Source organism: Heliangelus exortis, chromosome 28 (assembly GCF_036169615.1).
Source record: "Heliangelus exortis chromosome 28, bHelExo1.hap1, whole genome shotgun sequence".
Taxonomy (NCBI): Eukaryota; Metazoa; Chordata; class Aves; order Apodiformes; family Trochilidae; genus Heliangelus; species Heliangelus exortis.
In genome coordinates this window covers 4,264,529-4,284,162 of record NC_092449.1, presented here as the reverse complement: position 1 = coordinate 4,284,162, position 19,634 = coordinate 4,264,529, and the positions used below count along the sequence as shown (strand labels likewise).

General features: G+C 57.3%; 1 protein-coding gene across 1 annotated transcript in view; it reads left to right on the top strand.

Moving 5' to 3' along the window:
• EFNA2 (ephrin A2) overlaps window positions 1-19,134 on the top strand; it is a 36,231-nt gene extending 17,097 nt beyond the window's left edge. Inside the window, exons 2-4 of the mRNA XM_071727661.1 lie at window positions 12,819-13,108; window positions 15,640-15,705; window positions 16,613-19,134. Coding sequence (XP_071583762.1) covers window positions 12,819-13,108; window positions 15,640-15,705; window positions 16,613-16,734 — 478 coding nt within the window. The 3' untranslated portion in view covers window positions 16,735-19,134. The remainder of the gene's footprint in view (window positions 1-12,818; window positions 13,109-15,639; window positions 15,706-16,612) is intronic.
• Window positions 19,135-19,634: the final 500 nt, after the last annotated feature.

The window sequence follows — 19,634 nt, the reverse complement described above, 5'->3', positions numbered from 1 at the left end:
GCAGCCCTGGTGCATGCGGCTTACGGGTGAAAAGAGGGGGGAAAAAATGACAAAAATACCCTGGTTACTAAATTTATTCTGTTCTGAGATGCTCCTTTAGCCTGACTTGAAACGTGAGGCGTGGCTGAGAAGGGAGGGATTCCCCGAAGAGCAGGATGGGAGCTGCTGCTGCTGCTGCTTTCATCCCCATCCTGCTGCCCCTGGTCGCTCCCTCTCCCCCTGCAGCCCCCCCACCCTTTCCCCCCCCGGGACCCCCCTGGCATGGCCATGCCCCGACCTTGAAGTCAGATGCCAGAACCCCCCAGGGGTTGAGGGGGTGAAGGAGGGGGAGCACCCTGGGCCAGGCATTAATCTGATTAGTCCTGGAGTGAATGGAAAAGCGAAAAGGCTTAAACCCCAGTGAAAAGAGCAGGGGGGGGTGAGCCCTGAGAAGAGACCCTGGCTGATCTTGTCAAATTAGGTCAAATTTGGGTGGGGGAACACGGGGGGACAGAGGCAGGCGAAGAAGCAAGCGAGGAGGGCACATGGGAACTGTTTTGCTCTGGACTTACACCTGGGTTTTTTGTTTTTCTTTTTTTTGGGGGGGTGAGGGTGTGATGTAGCCACGATGGGCAAACCCACCCAGGTGCCGTGCAGGGTTGTGGCTCTTTCTGTGCGTGCTGGTAGTGCCAGGGCCATCAATGTTGGCAGAGGGATGTCCCTGTGGAGGGGGGAATAGGGGGCATCCCATCCCCAGGCTCTGTCCCCGAGTTTGTGGTGCCTGAGGCTGCTGTCCCTGTCCCCTGGGCAGGGGTGGTAGCTGTCCCCTCCATCCTCTCCTCCGTGGCATCGATCCCTGCCAGGATCGATGGGCGCTTCCCCGTGGGTGAGGGGCTGTGCAGCCCGGCTGGGCAGGGAAGGAGAAGCAGAGCCTGGAGCAGGTTCCAGCATCGATCTCCTGGCGAGGAGCAGAGCCTCGGCAGAGATCAATTAGAGCAGTCATTAGCCCTGCCCAGAGCTGAGCCTGGGAGTGAGGTTGGGAGGGCAGCGGGGGAGATGCCAGCCTGGGAGGAGGTGCCCGCCCACCCACCACTACCCCAAGGGGGCTGGAGCCACTGGGGAGGGTCCTCCAGCCCCCCAGGGTGGGGACATCCCAACAGTTTGCTGGCACCCAGATGCTTTGGGAGCTGCTGAGGACCCACATCTCACCCCAGGGTGCACAGAGCCCTCTGTGCCTCAGTTTCCCAGGTCAGCAGCTGGAACAGAGGCTCTTCCCAGCAGGCCCGAGGGGCTGGTGATGGTCACGGTGGCCGTGAAAGCCTCGTGGCAGCCCCGTGGCTGGGACTGGCCCTGATGTAGCATCAGCAGCATCCTCCCGATCAGAATGTTTGTTTATAAAGGACTTGGGAAGCTGTTTGTGTGGTTGGAGCTGCCTCAAGGGGACGTGGAGGAGCGGGGCTGGGGGCACTGCAGCTGTGTTGGAGCTTGACAAGTGATACCCGGGTGTGTGTCCATCCCAGCCTGGGGACAGCAGCCCGTGGGAGGCCCACTGGGTCCTGCGGGGGAGCAGGACACCGGTGGAGTCGTTGTCACACGGGGCTGGAGACACCCAGGCAGGGGCTGGATGGGCCACCCGGGGACAGCAGAGTCTGGGGAGCTGTTTCTTCCCCAAGCTGCTGGGTTTGTGCCAGAGCCCAGCAGAGGATGGAGGGAGCTGCACAGCCCCGGGTTTGTCATCCACCCTCAGAGCTTCTCTGCTTCCTTCCACCCAAACGCAGCTGGATTCCGAAGCCAGGCAAAGCAAACCCGTGGGTTAAGGGAGGAATGACCTGGAGCAGGTACCACCTGTGACAGCAGCCGCCTCTGCCCAGGAGCTGCAGCTTCTAAGAAACAGAAAATCAGGAGGGGTTCAGGAAGGAAAAAAAAAAAAAAAAAAAAGTTCCCCGATTACATCTGGTGAAGTGACAAATCTGCCAGGCAAGTGATTATTCTGTGTACGGACGTGCTGAACACAGATGCCGATAGGATTAAAGGGGAAGGGGAAGGGGGGGGGAGCTCGCCCTGTTAAACCAACACCTGAGGAAAGAATAAACCAGGCAGAGGAATAAATCCCTCGCGCCGCCAAGGTCGCGTGCGCCGGCCCCGCCGCGGCGCCGTCCGAGCTCTCCGGTGAGCCGGCCGGCCGAGAGCCGCCCGCGCCAGGCAGGGCCACGGCCCCCGGCACCGCCGCAGCCCCCGGCACCGCCGCAGCCCCCCGGCACCGCCGCAGCCCCCGCTCCCCGCCGCGCCCGTACCCGGCATGCCCTCGGCTGCCTGGTTGCTTTCCAGGCACGTCCCGGGCATCCCCTCGGGATGGCGCAGAAAATTAACAGCAGTTCAGATCTGAGGAACTTTATGACACGTGTATGATAGGACTGAACCAGGGCGTAATTGAATGACGGATGAGCTTCCAAGAGCCACATTTCCAGGGAGTAATGAAAAATAGAAGTGCTATTGACTAAAGGAGCTTTCGGCGGCCGGGCGGCACGGCGCGGGATGAGCCGCTGCCGGCAGGGGGAATGCATCAATACGGCAAGTAATAGCTCAGTTATTATAACTCTGGAAATGTCATTCAGGCCTAACCAGAGAACACTAGCTATTAACTAGCCTTAAACAGAAAGCACCAGGCAGGGAGGCCAAGCTGGGAGCTCCCGATAATTATTTTGCTTCTTTTCACGGCTCTGTCGCTTTTTCCCTTGCAGGGGGCTGGCCCGAGCACACCTCCCTGCTGCCAGCACCCTGGGGGTCCCCGTGCCTGCCCGCACCTAACTGCACCCTCTGCCCTGCCCGTGCTGCAGCACCGAGCCGGGCCGGGCTCCCTGGGAGCTGCTCCGGGCCACGGTCCTCGTTGCAACCCCTGGAGTTTGCCCCTGTCCCTCGCAGGGCTCTGGGCAGCAGGTGCTGGTGTGGCTTTTGCCATCTGCAGCCACGAGCTTGGGGCTGAAGCCCTTGAGCACGTGTCCCTCCCCATTCCGCGTCCCTTCCCGCAGAGAATCACAGAATCGTGGAACGGTTTGGGTTGGAAGGAACCTTAAGGATGACCATGGGGAGGGACGAGCTCCCGCTAGGCCAGGTTTCTCTGTCCCTCCCCTCATCCCCGTGGTGTCAGGGCCCGGTGCCCCGCGTTCCCCTGCTGCACGCTGCCAGCCAGGGGGAGTGGATCCAGTGATCCCAAATGGATTTTTCTCTATTGCTGCCTTGCCAGCAGTTGGGGATCAGCACTGGGGCTGTGGTCACTGGCACTTCAGGCAGTCTCACCAGCACAACCAACATCTGCCGGCACCTCCTTCCTTACAGGGCCGCCTGTGTCAGGGTGCCCTTTTTGGGGGCACCTACCCGTGGGAAGGATGCTGGGGGCAGTTCCAGAGCCCCACAACTCCCCCAGCCTGCCATGGGGGTCCGGCGGTAGAGAAAGGGGCACGTTGGGGTGAAGGGCAGGAGGGAAGGGGGTGCGTCTCATTCCTGCAGACAGCCACTACCTGCTTTGCCAGTCAGGGCTCATCATTAGCCACGAAACAATTAATCGTTGGTCAGACGAAAGGCATCACTCGCCCCTCTCCGGGGACCCCGTCAAAGGGAGCTGTCAGGGCCTGGCATGATGAATCGCAGCTCCGCAGCCCGTCACCGTCGGGGCAGGGGGGACAGAGTCCTGCCTTGTCCTTTCCAGCGGGGGTCACGGTGGGGCTGGTGTCCCCCGGGGGTGCCACGGGGCAGAGGGCCGTGGGGTCACCGCCCCGTGCCGCGGTTGTGCCCGCTGCCTCCGTCCCGCCGCGCCGCGTCCCTCCGTCCGCCCCGACCTGTCCCCGGGGCCGCGGCGACCCCGCCGGGCAGCTGGCAGCACCTCGGGGGGCCGATTTCCACCACGTCGGCGTTTTGGCGGTGATTGCGGGGTCGCCGCGCTCCCCGGCTCCCGCCGATCAAATTACCGCGGCCCCGCTCGCCGGCAGAACGCGCTCAGCAAATCGCTCCCGCCGCTCCCGTGAAATTTCCTGCGAATTAAAGCGTTGCAAGGTTAAAGAGTCGCCCGCTGCCCCCCTCCCCACCCCCCCGGCCGCTGCCACCGCTGGGGACCCAGACAGACACCGCCAGAAAATGAAGCAGCCGACAACCGAAATAATGCAATAACACATGTTTAGCCGTATTAATTTGTGTGGCTCGGGCAGAGCGGGGTGGGGAGGGCTCGCCTGGTTTGCTGCTCCTGCTGCTGGACCAGCACCGTGCAGGATGGGACAGGGAAAACCGTGTTCCCTGGGACAGGGAAACTGAGGCACAGAGGCGGCGGCCACCCCACCGGTGTCACCGCGGGTCTGCGCCACGTCCGGGTCGTGACCCCGAGGTGAGACCAAAGGAAGCTGCGCCAGGGCAACGGTGGGTTTGGCTCAGAGCCCCAAGGGTGGGTGTCTTGAGGAAGAGGTGTCCCCCACCCCTCCGATGACACCGCCGGGCAGCGGGGAGGTGGCAGCGGGTGGGACAAGAAGCCGGCACGGTTCGGCGGGACCGTGGTTCTGGGGACGCTGCGCCAGGCCCGGCCGTGAGGAGCGCCGGGGCTCGGCGGTGCTAACGAGGTCACCCCAGGGGCTGTTTACCCCGTCCCCCGCCAGAGACCCCCAAACGGGCGCCTTGATCCGGCCGTCCCGGCGGGCTGTGGCCTGGAGCCGGCGCGGGCGGCGGGGGGCCCGGCTGCCACCGGCAGATAACCCCCAGCAGCTCCGTCCCGCGCCCGTTATCAGCGCCCGCCCGCCTCGCCAGACGTGTTAATTAGGGCGCTCAGCGTGAGCAGCCGGAGCACGGATGAGCACACGCGTGGCCTCGTGCATGGGCTGGCACGTGGCTGGGGTCTGGCTGGGAGCGACGTGCTGGGCCTAATGGCTGCAGGGACGTGAGCGGGGATGGGATGGGATGGGATGGGATGGGATGGGATGGGATGGGATGGGATGGGATGGGATGGGAGGACCCGTGCCAGGATGGGGGGTGCGGGACAACGGGGCACAGGCGCCGGGCTGGCTTTTCACAGGTGTGTGCGTGTTGGGCAGGGTGTTTGTGGGTGCACGCGTGATCTGGGGACAGCAGGCGACCTCTCCTCCCCTCGCCCCCCCTGCTGCCCCTCTCCCCTTTGCCGCCACCACAAGCACCTTTTGCCGCGCTCGACATCCACGGGGCCACCCGTCCCGAGCCTCCTGAGCCCTCTGTGGCAGAGCCGGGTGTCCCCCTCCAGTCCCCCCGAGTCCTCCTGCTCACCCCACCCTGCAGGGCTCTGTGGAGGCAGCGTGTCCTCCGGCACAGCCCCTGCCGCACGTCCCAGCCGCCGTCTCTCCGAGGATGAATTTCTGATCTGATTCAATCTGTGCTGCCCTCAGCCCGAGTTGTGGCGTCTGCCGCCACGCTGGAGCCGGGCGGGCACCGGTGCTCCCCGGGGGCTTGAGACCCCCCCCTCCGGTGCCATCCCACCAGAGAGGAGCGGAGGGGGCACCGTGTCACCTCCTGCTTGTCCCAGAGCCAGCAGCTCCACGTGCCTGGTGACCGGGAGCGGCTCCAGCGGCGACGCCCGGTGTGGTTGGGAGCGGTGCTGGGCTGGGGATCTGGTGAAGTTTGGGGTGACACAGAAGAACGCCGGGGCGGGGTGGGAGTCCCGGGGTGCAGCAGGACCCGTCACCCACTTCTCTTACTCCGTGGCTTCGTGGGCTCGTGGCCAATCCAGCGCGGTGGCCACCGAGCCCAGGAGGGGGAGCTGAACGGGGACCTCTGGGCCCAGCTTTATTATTGAGTTTAACCTCCAGCCCCCCTTACATGCCGGGGTGGCAGCGCTGTGCAGAGCCGGCTTTTATGTGCAAATGAGCCTTTTTTTTTTTTAATCTTTGACAGGGAATGTGCTGTGTTTACATAACAGAGGGCCCGGGGACTCTGGAGAGGGCCACTGACAGCCTGGCAGGAGATGTTAAGGAAGATCTAACATTTCTGATCTCTGTTTAGCCAGAGGCACTGCGGGAGCAGGAGGGGAGGGTGGCTCTGGGGTGCCTGGGGGAGAACAGCTCAGGGGGCTCTGGCCGGGCACCTGAGGCAGCCCTGATGGACCAGCCCGGGGGTCTTCAGTGGCCACGGTGGCCCAGCCTGGGTCGATGGGTGCGGTGACCTGAGGGTCCCAATGCTGGGCCAGAGAACCCGGAGCCCTCTTGGGGGTCCCCAGCCCCATGGCCATGGGGCAGAAGTCACCCTTCCCTTGCCTTGATGGTGCTTCTGGAAGTTCAGGAGCATCGACTGACCAAAAGCTGGCGTTGAAGCCCAAAGCTGGTGGCCAAGTGTTGCCTTTGGTGGCAGTCCCAGGGGAGAAGGACCCTTGTGTGGTTACCACCAACCCCCCAAGCAGCACCCCTACCCTGGGTGCTCCCAGGCAGGGGTCAGAAGCATCCTGGGGGGGGGGTGTGTCAAAGCTGCTCAGGGTGCTAAGCAGGCACCACAAGGAAAAATCTGGGCAGGTTAAGTAGAGCAGTGCCCAGCATCCTGGGGCCTGGTGGGTTCCTGTGCATTAATGCAGGGCAGGCTGGGGCTGGCAGCATTGATCAGGCTCAGTGCTGGGCTAACGAGCAGCCATGGTAACGAGGGGGGAGCAGCAGCGGCTGCGCGTGGGAGCTTTGCTCAGGGGTGATGGTGGAGCCCCCCAAAAGGGTCTCGCTGGTTGGGGAGGTGGGGGCTGGGGGAGCACGGGGCTGGCGCATGGAAACGGGAGTGCTCAGCTGCCAAAATCCCTGGTTTGGGGAGGGAAAAGGAGCAGCCTCATGAGCCTGGGGAAAACCTGTGTCGTCCCTGCTGGTGTCGTGGGAGCAGCGTGTGGATCCGACCCCCGGCGCGGTGCTGGACGTGGCCATGGCAGCCACCTCGGTGTCACCAGTGCTCGTGGCCAAAGCTCTGATCCAAACCCGTGTGGGGAGCCCCGGCCTCCCTTGTAATGGGGTCTTGGGGCAGGGAGGGACCTTGGGAGGCAGAAAGGAAAATCCGTGGCAGATTCCTGTTCCCGTTCCCATTCCTGGGCCCAGTGAAATGCAGCCTGGAGCCGGCACAGGGCCACGGAGGCTCAGCAGCCCTGCCTCTCTCTCCTGAAAAGCTTCTCATTTATTTGAACTCCTTTGCTTTTTTCTTCTCCTTTTTTTTTTTTTTTTTCTTCTTTTTTTTTTTTTTTTTTTTTTTTTGTTTCTTGTCTCCTTGAAAATACTTGAAAGACCAAGTTTCTTCCCCCTCCACTTTTTCCAGCAGCTCTCCCTTACTCTACCCTTCCTGGTCCCCATGCGGTGCAGGGAGGGGGGGGGTGAACTATACCCAGCTTTGGCTTTTCTTTTTCTTTCTGCAACTTTGCAAAAAAAAGCCAGAGGGGAGGAGAAACTCGGCCTTTCAAGTATCAAGAACAGTTTTGCTTTGGGGTGCCCCTGAGCTCCTTTGGGCGTGACCCCAAAATGGGGTCCCAGCCCCGCAGCGGGACGTGCCTGGCCCCGTGTAGGGACTCTGGGGCTGCATTTTCGGCACCGGTTTGGTGGGAAACCTCCTGGTGTGTCCAGGGAGCGGCTGCGGGACGTGGTGCCAGCACTCTGCCACCCAACGCCACCGGTTTGGCAGGCTGGCTCTTGGATTTAAACAAATTTTGTTTTCTTCGCCGTTATAAAGCTTCCCTGTAGCCCGGGGGAGTGGGGATTGCTGCTCTTTTTTTCTAGATCTGCAAACAGGCTGAAATAATAGCTCGGGGTGTACCCATTCATCTCCGTGTCTATCTCGTCGTGCATCCCATCTCATCCCACTCTGTCACCCCGTCCTGTAATATCTCAGCATCTCCCTAAAGCAAAAGATGACAATAAAGTGTAAATGTGGAGTGTTGGCTCTGGAGCATAATGATGGCAATTTAGATGCCAGCCATAATTTCCCCGCTGTTGCCCCAGGTAACGGGAGCCCTTGTCTCCCGTGGGAGCAGGGCCGAGACGGGACGAGGTTCCTGTCACTGTGCCATGCTGGTGGCTTCTGCTGAACCCCCAGAAAGTTGGGAAAAAGCCATTCCAGAAGGGGCGAGTTTGGGGGTGGCGGCAGAACTCGCCCTGCTCGATGGGCACAACGGGGAGAAGGGGTGTCAAGGGGACACGTCCCACCGGTACCAAGGGGACAAATCCCACCGGTACCAAGGGGACAAATCCCACCAGTGCCACAGGGACACGTCCCACCAGTGCCACGGGGACTCATCCCAGTAACATCAGGGCAGCTCTGGGCACGGTTCGGCTGCCGGCCGGGGCTGTCAAATGACATTAAGCCCAAAGTAACCTCCCGTCCGTGGGAGCCGTCACCGTCATCCCAGATAACTGTAATCGAGGTGCTGAATATGTAGCTGGGCTGGGAGTTTTGTAGTTGAGATAAATATGGATATTAAAGCTGTCAGGGCTGCTGAGGTGATGCTGACACCCGCTCCACCGGTATCTCCCCACCCGACCTGTCGGCTCCGCACGGTCCCGGCTTCCCGGCTGGAAAACTGCTGGATGCGCTTGTGGTTTGTGGTGGTTTTTTTGGGAAAAAAAAAAAGCGGGCAGCGGGGTGAGGGGTGCTGCAGGCCATGGGTGGCACCCGCAGCCTGGCTGGAGCAGGGCTCAAGCGTTTGGAAAATTCAAAATAAATCCAATTCCTCCACCGCCGTCCCCGCCCTGTGCGTGGTTCCTGACGGATTTCACTTCCCGACACTTTTCCTGCTCTGCTGGGCCACCCGCTCCACCATCGGGTGCCTGGTGAGAGCTGAGACCCTCCTATCCTGGGGGGAAAACCCCAGTGGACATCCCAAACCCACCACCCGGCCAGGGCAGGGGAACCCTCGAGCCCGTCCCTCCTCCCACCCCGCCGCCCACTCGCTCCTTCTTTATTTTTTTAATTAGCTGATTCGCTATCTGGCGCCCGAGTGCGTTTCCCACCGCGGCGCTCAGGAAACCTCATTAACACAGATCAAAAGGAGCTTTTAATGATTTATAAAGGTGCAGCAGTTTGGAGAAATTAAATAATTTAGGTGGTGTGTGTGTACGGCGGGTCCCTCCGGACCACATTACAGGCGTTCCGTGAGCCGACGTCGCTGTCGCGGTGCCGGGGACGGTGCCGGAGAGCGCGCGCGGTGCTGCCGGGACCACCGGGGCTTTGGCACCGCCTGGGTTCTGTGGCACCGGGAGAGAGGAGGCCAGGGTGAGACCTCGAGCATGGTCTGGTCGCTGTGGGTGGGATGTGCCAGGTGGCAGTGTCCCCGCGGGGTCACTCTCCAGCCATGGAAAATATTTTACCAAAGGGGTTGAAATAACCTCGGCACTGGTGGGGTGGGAGGGGATGGGGAGACCCCAGACCCTGTTGGACCAAAAACAGACGGACCCAAGTGTCCAGGCACACCCAGCTCTGTCTCCTCAAGGATCCACAAGTGGCTTTTTTGGGGTGGGAGATGGAGCCTGTGACCAAGACGTGGCCAAACTCCCCCCCCCCCATGGCTCCATCCGGCTCCGGGGAAAGAGAAGGATCCGGGGGCAGCCTGGGCGAAGCAGCGGGAAGGTCCCTGGCAAGGAACCATCGGAGCAACAGGATTCATGGGGAGAAGCAGTGTAAAGCTGCAGCACAGAGCTGGGGGGGCCATTCCCCACCACTCCCCAGTGCCCAGCAGCTGCTTTGTGCCCATTTCCCAGGGGATGGAGCTGGCGGGGGGGCTGTGGTGCAGCCCAATTTCCATCAGGTTGTGTTTTAAGAGGGGGCTGTTTTTTTGGGGGGGGGAAGGGAAGGGGAGGCTGGGGGGGGGGGGGTGGCTGCTGTGTTTTATTTTGCTCTGTAATAGGCTTATTACTCCTGATCACGCTGTGACCATTTGAATGAAGGAGATGCTGGGAGATGAAAGCATAGGGAAGCTTTGGAGTGGCCCTGGCAGGATGGGTGTCCTTGGAGCAAGGGGGGCACCCAGCAGCCCCCTGCCCCGAAGCCCCCTCCTCTCTTTGCCCCCCCTCACTCCTCCAGCAGTTACACACCTCCTGATTTCCAACCTCAATTTATTCATGGCCAGTTTATACCCATTTGTTTACGTGCCAGCACCGTTCTTCAGCTTAAATAGCTCTTTTCCATCCATAATATCTCCCCCCCCTCCCCGTATTTCAGCGGGTGCAATCATATCTCTTTTCAAGCTGTTCAGGAAAGAAAAATCCAAATTACTTAACCCTTGGGACACTGGGTGGTCTTGCGGGGAGAGAAAAGCTCTTTGTTCCTGCCCCGGGTCGCTGCCCTCCTGGGGGAGTTTTGGGGGGAGCTGCTGCTATCCGGAGGGGAAACTGAGGCAGTGGTTGGGACCAGAACCAGGACCGTGGGTTTGCTGGATGGGTTCTGGGTGAAGATCCAGGAGGTGAAACCTTGGGAAGGCGACGAGGTCCTGGCAGGGTTTGGTGCTGGAGGAGAAGGGGAGGGTGGTGAAGCCTCTTCATGAGCTCTGATATTTTATGCAGGGTAATCCAAAGGATGTTTTATTCCAGGGAGTCCAAGGGAATGTGTTATTCCAGGGGATTCCCACACCTGTTATGCAAAGGGGTGGGCATTGGGAGTGTTTCCAATTAAACCCAAACTGGCTCCATCGTCTGTCAGGGACACCCTGAGCTCCCAACCCTGCAGCGGGGCCAGGGTGAGAATGTTTGCTCAGGCAGAGATGGAATATTTATAGGAGGGGGTGAACCAGAGAAACGGGGCAGAAATAAAGATTCAGCAGCAAGGAAAAGCCAGGACAGAGCTGAGACAAAGTCACCCAGCACCAGGGGACACGTGGCCTCAGGGGTGACAGTGCCATACACGGGGTCTGGTGTGTCCCCCGGGGTGGGGGGGTCCGGGGTGTGGATGGGGACAGGGATGGGGACCGAGGTGCCACCAGCTCTCAGCCAGCCTGGCAGGGGACACAGGAGTCTCTCCCACGCTCGGTGGAGCTGGGGTGCCCCGTGGGGGGGTCCCTGCAGCTCCCAACTTTCCCCAGCAGAAGGGGGGTGCTCCCCCCACCAGCACCTATCCCTGTCTGTGCCTTTTGTCACAGCTGATCAGCATTAATGCAGAGATTTGTCAATCTGGAGAAGGCCCTTGCAGTTAGTTGATTTTTTTATTTTTTCCCACCCAGAAAAATATAATTACTATTGTTATTATTCCCCTGATAAGCAGGAGCCCTCCCGCTAGAGTCGCCTTTGCTGGGGCTTTAATAGCCGTCATTAAAATAAATAATTAAAACAAAAATAAAGTAAAATAAAAGGCAGAGGGAAGAGGCTTTTTGTAAATTTTTTTCATTTTATTATTTTTTTTGGTATTGTTTTGCGTGCGTTTGAAAAGTGTTGCTCAGTAAATCCCGGCCCTTTGTGTTCATTTCCCATTGTAGTTACCTTGCCAGGGGCAGGGTTGGCACAACGGGCTGGGGGAAAGGAGAGGGGAGGAGAGAGGGAGAGAGAGAAAAACCCTTTTTAATGAGTGCCCGGGGGCTCAGGAACGAGCTGGGGGGGGCTGGGGGCTGCCCCCCCTCCCCTCCCCATATCCTGGGCCCCCCTCCCCATATCCTGGGCCCCCCTTCCCTTTCTGGGCTGCTTTTGGGTCACCCCAGGGGACAGAGCTGGGGGACAGCCCTGGTGAGGAGTTTGGGGCAGCCTCAGCCCTGCTGGAGACTCAGGGGGGGTCTTAGAGCCCCAAATTCTGTTTCGGGGTGCGGGGGGGGTCTTAGAGCCCCAAATTTTGCTTTGGGGTGGCCATCACCCCCCCCCAGGCCATGCTGTCCCTGCTGAGCACCAACCAGGGGGTTGTAATGAGCGAGTAGGGCTCCCCTCTGCCTCTTCTTCTCCAGGTTTTTCCCAGCCACGACCAAACCAGGGTTGTGTTGGTGGTTTTTTTGGTTTTGTTGGGTTTTTTTTGTTTTGGTTTTGTTGTTTTTGTTGGGTTTTTTGTTTTGGTATTTTTTGGTGGGGTTTTTTTTGTTTGGTTTTTTTTGGTGGGGGGGGTGTTGTTGTTGGTTTTGTTGTTTTTTTGTTTTATTTTTTGTTTGGTTTTTTGTTTTTTTCTGTTTTTGTTGTTCTTGTTTGTTTTGTTTTTTGTTTGTTTTTTGCTTTTTATGTTGTTGGGTTTTGCTTTTTTGGGGTTTTTTTGTTTGTTTTTTGGGCTTTTTTGTTGGCCTTGCTTTTTTGTTTGTTTTTTTTGTTGTTTTTTTTTTGTTTCTTGTTTCGCTTTTCATTAATTTTTTTGTTTTTTTGTTTTTTGTTGGTTTTGCTTTTTTGTTTGTTTTTTGTTTGTTTTTTTGTTTCTTGTTTCGCTTTTCGTTCATTTTTTTGTTTTTTTGTTTTTTGTTGGTTTTGCTTTTTGTTTGTTTTTTGTTTTTTTGTTTCTTGTTTCGCTTTTCATTCTTTTTTTTTGTTTTTTTGTTTTTTGTTGGTTTTGCTTTTTTGTTTGTTTTTTTGTTTCTTGTTTCGCTTTTCATTCATTTTTTTTGTTTTTTTGTTTTCTTGTTGGTTTTGCTTTTTTGTTTGGTTTTTTTTGTTTTTTTGTTTCTTGTTATACTTTTCGTTCATTTTCTTGTTTTTTTGTTGCGTGTTTCATTTTGTTTTTTGTTTATTCCTTTTTTATTTTGTAGTTTTTTTCCTTTGCTTTCCTTTTTGTGTTTTTTCTTTCAGTTTGGGGCGGTGTTTTTTTTGCGTGTGCATTTTTCCACGTGTTTTTTTTTCATTCCTTTGCTTTTTTCGGGGGGGGGGTCATTACCTACCCCAACCAAACCCCCCGTTCCCTCTCAACCCCTCCCTGTTTTTCCCCTCCAGGTTCCACCGGGGGGATTACACGGTCGAGGTGAGCATCAACGACTACCTGGACATCTACTGCCCGCACTACGAGGCGCCGCTGCCCGAGCGGATGGAGCGCTACGTGCTCTACATGGTCAGCTACGAGGGGCACCTCTCCTGCGACCACCGGCACCGCGGCTTCAAACGCTGGGAGTGCAACCGCCCCGACTCCCCCAACGGGCCCCTCAAGTTCTCCGAGAAATTCCAGCTCTTCACCCCCTTCTCCTTGGGCTTCGAGTTCCGACCCGGTCACGAGTATTATTACATCTGTGAGTGAAAGGGGACTCCTTGGGGTGTGTGATGCTCAGCGAGGTTCTTTTTGGTGACCCAAAACCTCACTGAGCTCGGTTCTTTTTCCTCACTGAGCTTGGTTCTTTCTGGTGACCCAAAACCCCACTGAGCTCGGTTCTTTTTCCTCACTGAGCTTGGTTCTTTTTGGTGACCCAAAACATCACTGAGCTTGGTTCTTTCTGGTGACCCAAAACCCTCCTGAGCTCGGTTCTTTTTGGTGACCCAAAGCCTCACTGAGCTCGGTTCTTTCTGATGACCCAAAACCTCACTGAACTCGGTTCTTTTTCCTCACTGAGCTTGGTTCTTTTTGGTGACCCAAAACCTCGCTGAGCTCAGTTCTTTTTCCTCACTGAGCCTGGTTCTTTTTGGTGACCCAAAACCTCACTGAGCTCGGTTCTTTTTCCTTGCTGAGCTTGGTTCTTTTTGGTGACCCAAAACCTCACTGAGCTCGGTTCTTTCTGGTGACCCAAAACCTCACTGAGCTCGGTTCTTTTTCCTCACTGAGCTTGGTTCTTTTTGGTGACCCAAAACCTCACTGAGCTCGGTTCTTTTTCCTCACTGAGCTTGGTTCTTTTTGGTGACCCAAAACCCCACTGAGCTCGGTTCTTTTTCCTCACTGAGCTTGGTTCTTTTTGGTGACCCAAAACCTCACTGAGCTCGGTTCTTTTTCCTCACTGAGCTCGGTTCTTTTTGGTGACCCAAAACCTCACTGAGCTCGGTTCTTTTTCCTCGCTGAGCTTGGTTCTTTTTGGTGACCCAAAACCTCACTGAGCTCGGTTCTTTTTGGTGACCCAAAACCTCACTGAGCTCGGTTCTTTTTCCTCACTGAGCTCGGTTCTTTTTGGTGACCCAAAACCCCACTGAGCTCCTGCTCCACCTTGGGGTTCCCCAAAACCTTCCAGCAGTTGGGAGCAGCCCGGGTGTCCCTGTGCCTGTCCCTGTGACCAGAGCTTCCCATGGATGCTGGGATTTGGTTTCACCCCCATGGGATGGGAACCCAGAAAGGTTAAAACCAATTATAACCCGATCAAAATGACCCCAAATACTGGGGGGGGGGGGGGGTGCCCCTCCCCACGCCATCCGTTCCCTTATCTGCCTTATTATTTCTGCCCCTTTTTCCTGAAGCGTCTGTTTTCAGCCCACTTAATTTGTTCCTTTTATCTATATTAAATTACCATTTTTTTTCACCCCCCCCTTTCTCTCTCTTCTCCCCCTGCAAAATGTCACCCGCCGAATGACTGCATCAACAACTCTCTCTTCTTTCCCCCCTCCAACCCCCCCCCACCCCGAACCCCGGCCCCGTTTTATTTCATTTTATTTATTTATTTTTTATTTTTTAATGTCGTTAGGGAGAGATTACACAGAAGTAAATGGTGAAGCTGATCATTGCTAAACCAGTTAGAATTCCCCTCATGCGGAACATTAGAAATTATGCCTCTTTGAGGCACCCTATTTAGCAGACATGAAAGAAAAGAAATTACCTCCTCCTCGAGCTGGCAAATTGGAATGCCATTAACCTCCCGGGCACAGGGACAGCTCCTCTGGGCCCTGCCCCGGGTCAAGGGCACCCGCACGGCCCTGGGGATGGATGGAGCTGGGGTGGGGTGCCCCTGGTGTGGGAACACGGGACATGGGAACACGGCACCTGGGAACACGCAGGACATGGGAACACGCAGGACATGGGAACACGGCACCTGGGAACACGCAGGACATGGGAACACACAGGACATGGGAACACGCAGGACATGGGAACACACAGAGCATGGGAACACGCAGGACATGGGAACACACAGAGCATGGGAACACGCAGGACATGGGAACACGCAGGACATGGGAACACGCAGGACATGGGAACACACAGAGCATGGGAACACGCAGGACATGGGAACACGTAGGACATGGGAACACGCAGGACATGGGAACACGCAGGACATGGGAACACACAGGACATGGGAACACACAGGTCATGGGAACACACAGGACATGGGAACACCCAGAACATGGGAACACACAGAGCATGGGAACACACAGGTCATGGGAACACACAGAGCATGGGAACACAGAGAACATGGGAACACACTGGTCATGGTAACACACAGAACATGGCAACACAGCACATGGGAACACACAGAACATGGGAACACACAGCATGTCATGGGAACACACAGGTCATGGGAACACACAGCATGTGGGAACACACAGGACATGGGAACACAGCACATGGGAACACAGAACATGGGAACACACAGAACATGGGAACACACAGCACATGGCAACACACAGGACATGACAACACACAGCACATCATGACAACACACAGCATGTCACGACATGTCATGACACAACATGGCTTGGGTTGGCATGGCACAGCATGGCATCCCGGCAGTGCCACAGAGGGGGTCCTGGCGTACCTGGACCCTCGTGGTGGGCTCTGCTCTGGTCCCACGGGGGGTTGAGCTGTTGCTGTCTCCCCCCCCCTAACCCCCCTCTTTCCTGGGCTTCTCTGCAGCTGCATCCCCCCCGAACACGGTGGACAAGCCCTGCCTGAAGCTGAAGGTTTATGTTCGGCCAACAAGTGAGTGGAGGGGCTGGGGGGGAAGAAAAACTTCCCCGTGGGGTGAGGGGGATGTTCCCAATGCTCCCGATGGTCCTGGATGTGCCAGGAGGGTCCCTGGGGGGGGGGATCCCTCCCTCAGGGTGAGGGGGATGCTGCCGGTGGTCCCAGGTGAGTAGGGACCGTGGAGGGGGACAAGGAGCCCCGTGTCCCATCCTGGGGACACCTGGATGGGGACGATGGCCACAGCCAGTGATGGGGGGTGGGGGGGGTTGGTGGTGTCTGGGGTGAGTTGCTGTGGTGGACACTTGCTGGTGAGTTTCAGATGGGGGGGAAAAAAATGAATAATAATAATAATAATAATCTCTGCACAGTGGCTACTTTTCAGAATCAAATAACTCAGCCATTTAAAAAAACAAATTAATAATTTTCTTCTCCTGTTAACGTGTAATTAGCAAATGGCAGCAGCTCTCCCTGGGGAAGGGCTGAGTGCCTGCGAAATGTCACCATTTAAAAGGATGTCTTTCTTTTTTTTATTTTTTATTTCCATGGCTTTAAAATAAAACCCAATATAATGAAACCATCTGTAAAAAATCATCCTGTTTTGTTCAGGACTGGGGAATAATAGGGGGGAAAAAGCCCTCTCCTGATAGTATTTCTCAGTATTTTAATAACTCTGAGATTTGATCTGGCTGATTCCTTGGTGTAGCTCAGAGAGAGGGGGTGGAGGGGGTCCCCTTGCTGCCCACCCCCCCCGAGCCAGCTCCCTGCTCCAGCTCTGGCCTTTGGGAACCCGAGCATCCCCTAATCGTCGAATTCTGCAAAATCCCATTAATCCTCAGATGGTGCCAGGGTTTGGTGGTGGGGAAGGGGGGGTCAATACCCTTCTCCAGCTGCTGGCTCACCCTTCCTTCTCTCTTCTCCTCAGACGATTCCCTCTACGAGTCCCCGGAGCCCATTTTCACCAGCAACAACTCCTGCTGCAGCCTCAGGGTCCCGCACGCCGCGCTGGCGGTGGTGCCCGTTGTCTGGACGCTCCTGGCATCGTAGCACCCACCCCCACCCGACGGGGAGAGCAGCTCCAGGGAGGAAAGGGGTGAGGAAGGAAAGGAGCAGCCTTGGGGGGACGGACGGATCGTGGCCACCCCGAGTCCTCGTCACCTCGAATCGGTGCTGCCGGCGAGGAGCTCGCCCGGGTCCTGCCACCCCAGGGAGTCCCCGTCCTCCCTCACCTCTGCTGGGATCATCGCTGCCCCACGGGACGGATCCTGTGGCCTCCCCCTTCCCCCCCCAGCCCCAGTTTGGATGTTGCTTTTTACATTTCTAGACCAAATACCGAGTCCTCGTTTGGTGGTTCGTTTTTTTTCTTTTTTTTTTTTTTTTTTCTTTTTGTCATCGTTGTTGTTGTCGCTGGGTGGTTTTTTTGGTTTTTTGTTTTTTTGTTTTTTTGTTCTGTGCTTTTTTTCTGTTTGTCTTGTTTTTTTTTTTGTTTTTTTTTCTTTTTTTTAAAGAGAAAAGATTTTTATTTTTATTTGCTGGGTTGTTGCAGCCTGGGTGTCCCTGTGCCAGACTGACCCGTGCGGGGCCGGGCTCAGCCCCCTCCCACCCAGCTCCTCACCAGGGTGGCTGCCGTGGCGCTGGCCGTGGCTGTGCCAGGACGCCGGGGGGGCCAGACACCCACCATGGTGCCACCAGCTGCTGGGGCACAGACTCCTTCCCCTCCTGGCCACGGTGCTGGCAGAAGGACATCGCGGTGCCGGCCCCGCCGCGCCCCCCCTGCCACCCCCCGGGCACGGGGACGCAGGGATGGGGGTCCCGGATGGACACGAGTGTCTGCTGAGCACCCACTGGGGTGACCCTGGCCCCACGGCTCGAGCCACCGATGTCACTGCTGTCCCCGTGGGAACCCGGGGCAGCTCCACAAGCAGCAACGCAGTGTGGACGGTACCGAGGGGAGCACCGGGAACCGGGAGCACTGGGAATGGCCAGCGGGCACTGGGAGCACTGGGAATGGCCAGTGGGCACTGGGAGCACTGGGAATGGCCGGCACCAGGAGCACCGGGAGTGTCCGGCACCAGGAGCACCGGGAATGGCTGGCACCAGGTGGCACCAGGAGCACCAGGAACGGCCGGCACGGAATGGGCAAAACCAGCACCAGGAGTGGGCAGCGTGGAGAGCACCGGGAGCACCGGGAGCGGCCATTGGGCACCGGGAGCACCGCCGGGCGCTGGGAGCCGGCGGGCTGGGCTTGCCCAGGAGCCAGGATGGTTCTGAGGGTGCCGGGCCGGATGGAGCCAGGAGCAGCGTGAGGGCATCACCGGCGTTGCAGCTTTTCCTCCTCCACAGCCTCTGCCCCGACACCGCAGGGTGCCAGGACCCCTCCGTGGGGTCCCTCTGTGGGACCGTCACGGCACCCCCGGGGCTCCGGGCTGGGCTTGGGGATTTTTTTCCTTTTTCTTCTTTGCATTAAAGAGCAAAACCTACCCAAAGCCCCAAGCTGAGGTTGACCCTGAGCCCGGGGGTGGCCGGTCCCCAGGGAGGGGTCCCCCCACAGCCTGACCCCTCCTCGCCTTAAATCTGGGGCTGTCCCACCCAGGGGGGGGTCCCGCAAAGTCCCCCTCCCCGTGTCCTGGGGGTCGGTGGTCCCAGGGGACAATGACAATGGGCTCAGACTGGCCAGAGCCCCTTCTGTGGGTGCTTTTCTGAGGGTCCCCCAGGCCCCTCCAGCAGCGGGGGGCGGGGGCCCATCCCTGTACATACAGCGCTATACTGTGAGCGGTTTGGTTTGGGTTTTTTTTTTTTTTATGTATTGTTGAGAATGAATTTTATGGAAGGGTTTATTTTATTTTTATTTTATTTTTATTTTTTAGACTAGGAAGCTGAACTCTCGCAATAAGCTCATCTCGACCATCTAAAAAATACAAAAAAAAAAACACCCATTAAAAAAAAAAAAAAAAAAAAAGGGAATTAAAAAAAAAAAAAAAAAAAAAAAAAAAATCGCATCCCTGCCGTCCTGTCCCACCCCTGTCCCCGTGTGTCCAGACCAGGTCGTGGTTCATGAAGGTGAAGGAAAGCAGCGTGTGTTGATTTAGGGGATGAGGGAGGAGAAGGGCACCCACCCAGCCGGGCGCCGAGCACCCACCCGGGCTCTGCCGGCCCAACCCGGCCTTTGGTCTGTGTTTTATATATATATAGATTATATATATAAATATCTATATTGTGTACAGCGACTGTGGGAGAGTGGAGAAGCCAGCTGGGGGGGGGAGCTGGGGGGCTGCACTGGGGCTGGGTCGTGTCCCCCTGCCCTGGCTCTGCCCCTCGGTCCCGTCCCGCCTCGCTTCGCCCGCAGCCACGCGCTTCCGTCCTCGACGTTGTGCTGATGGTCCCCGGATCACCCCCCATCGGGAGTCTGTATTTTTTTATAATAAAATAAAAATCCATGTCGTGTCACAGAGGTGCCTTTCCCTCCCGCCGTCACCTGGGAGGGGGCTGGGGGGGGGGGGGAACTGGAGGGACCAGCGTTGGCTCTGGGGGAGTCAAGAGTGGGGTACAGGGGGGACCCCACTCAGCTCCATCCCCACTCCCTGTGCATCCCTGTCCCCTGGTGCCATGGGGCTGAGCCTCCAGACCGCTCTGCTGGGTGGTGTGTTAATTACGGGAAGGATTTAATTACCACGTTAATGAATAATAATGACTATGAAATTAATTAATAGGCAATTGTTGATGGTGCTTAATTATTGGAGGCGATGCAGCCCAGCGGGTGGGTGCTTGGGACTGGGATGCTCCAGCATCTCCTGGGTGCTGCCACAGCCCCGGCTGCTCACCTGCCTGCCCCTGCCTCAGTTTCCCCCGTGCTGGGATGGCATCAGGCCACCCACAGCTGACATCTGGGAGGCCACATGAGTCCATCACGAGTGTCCTGTGCCATCCCCCACTCCTTGGAAGCCCCG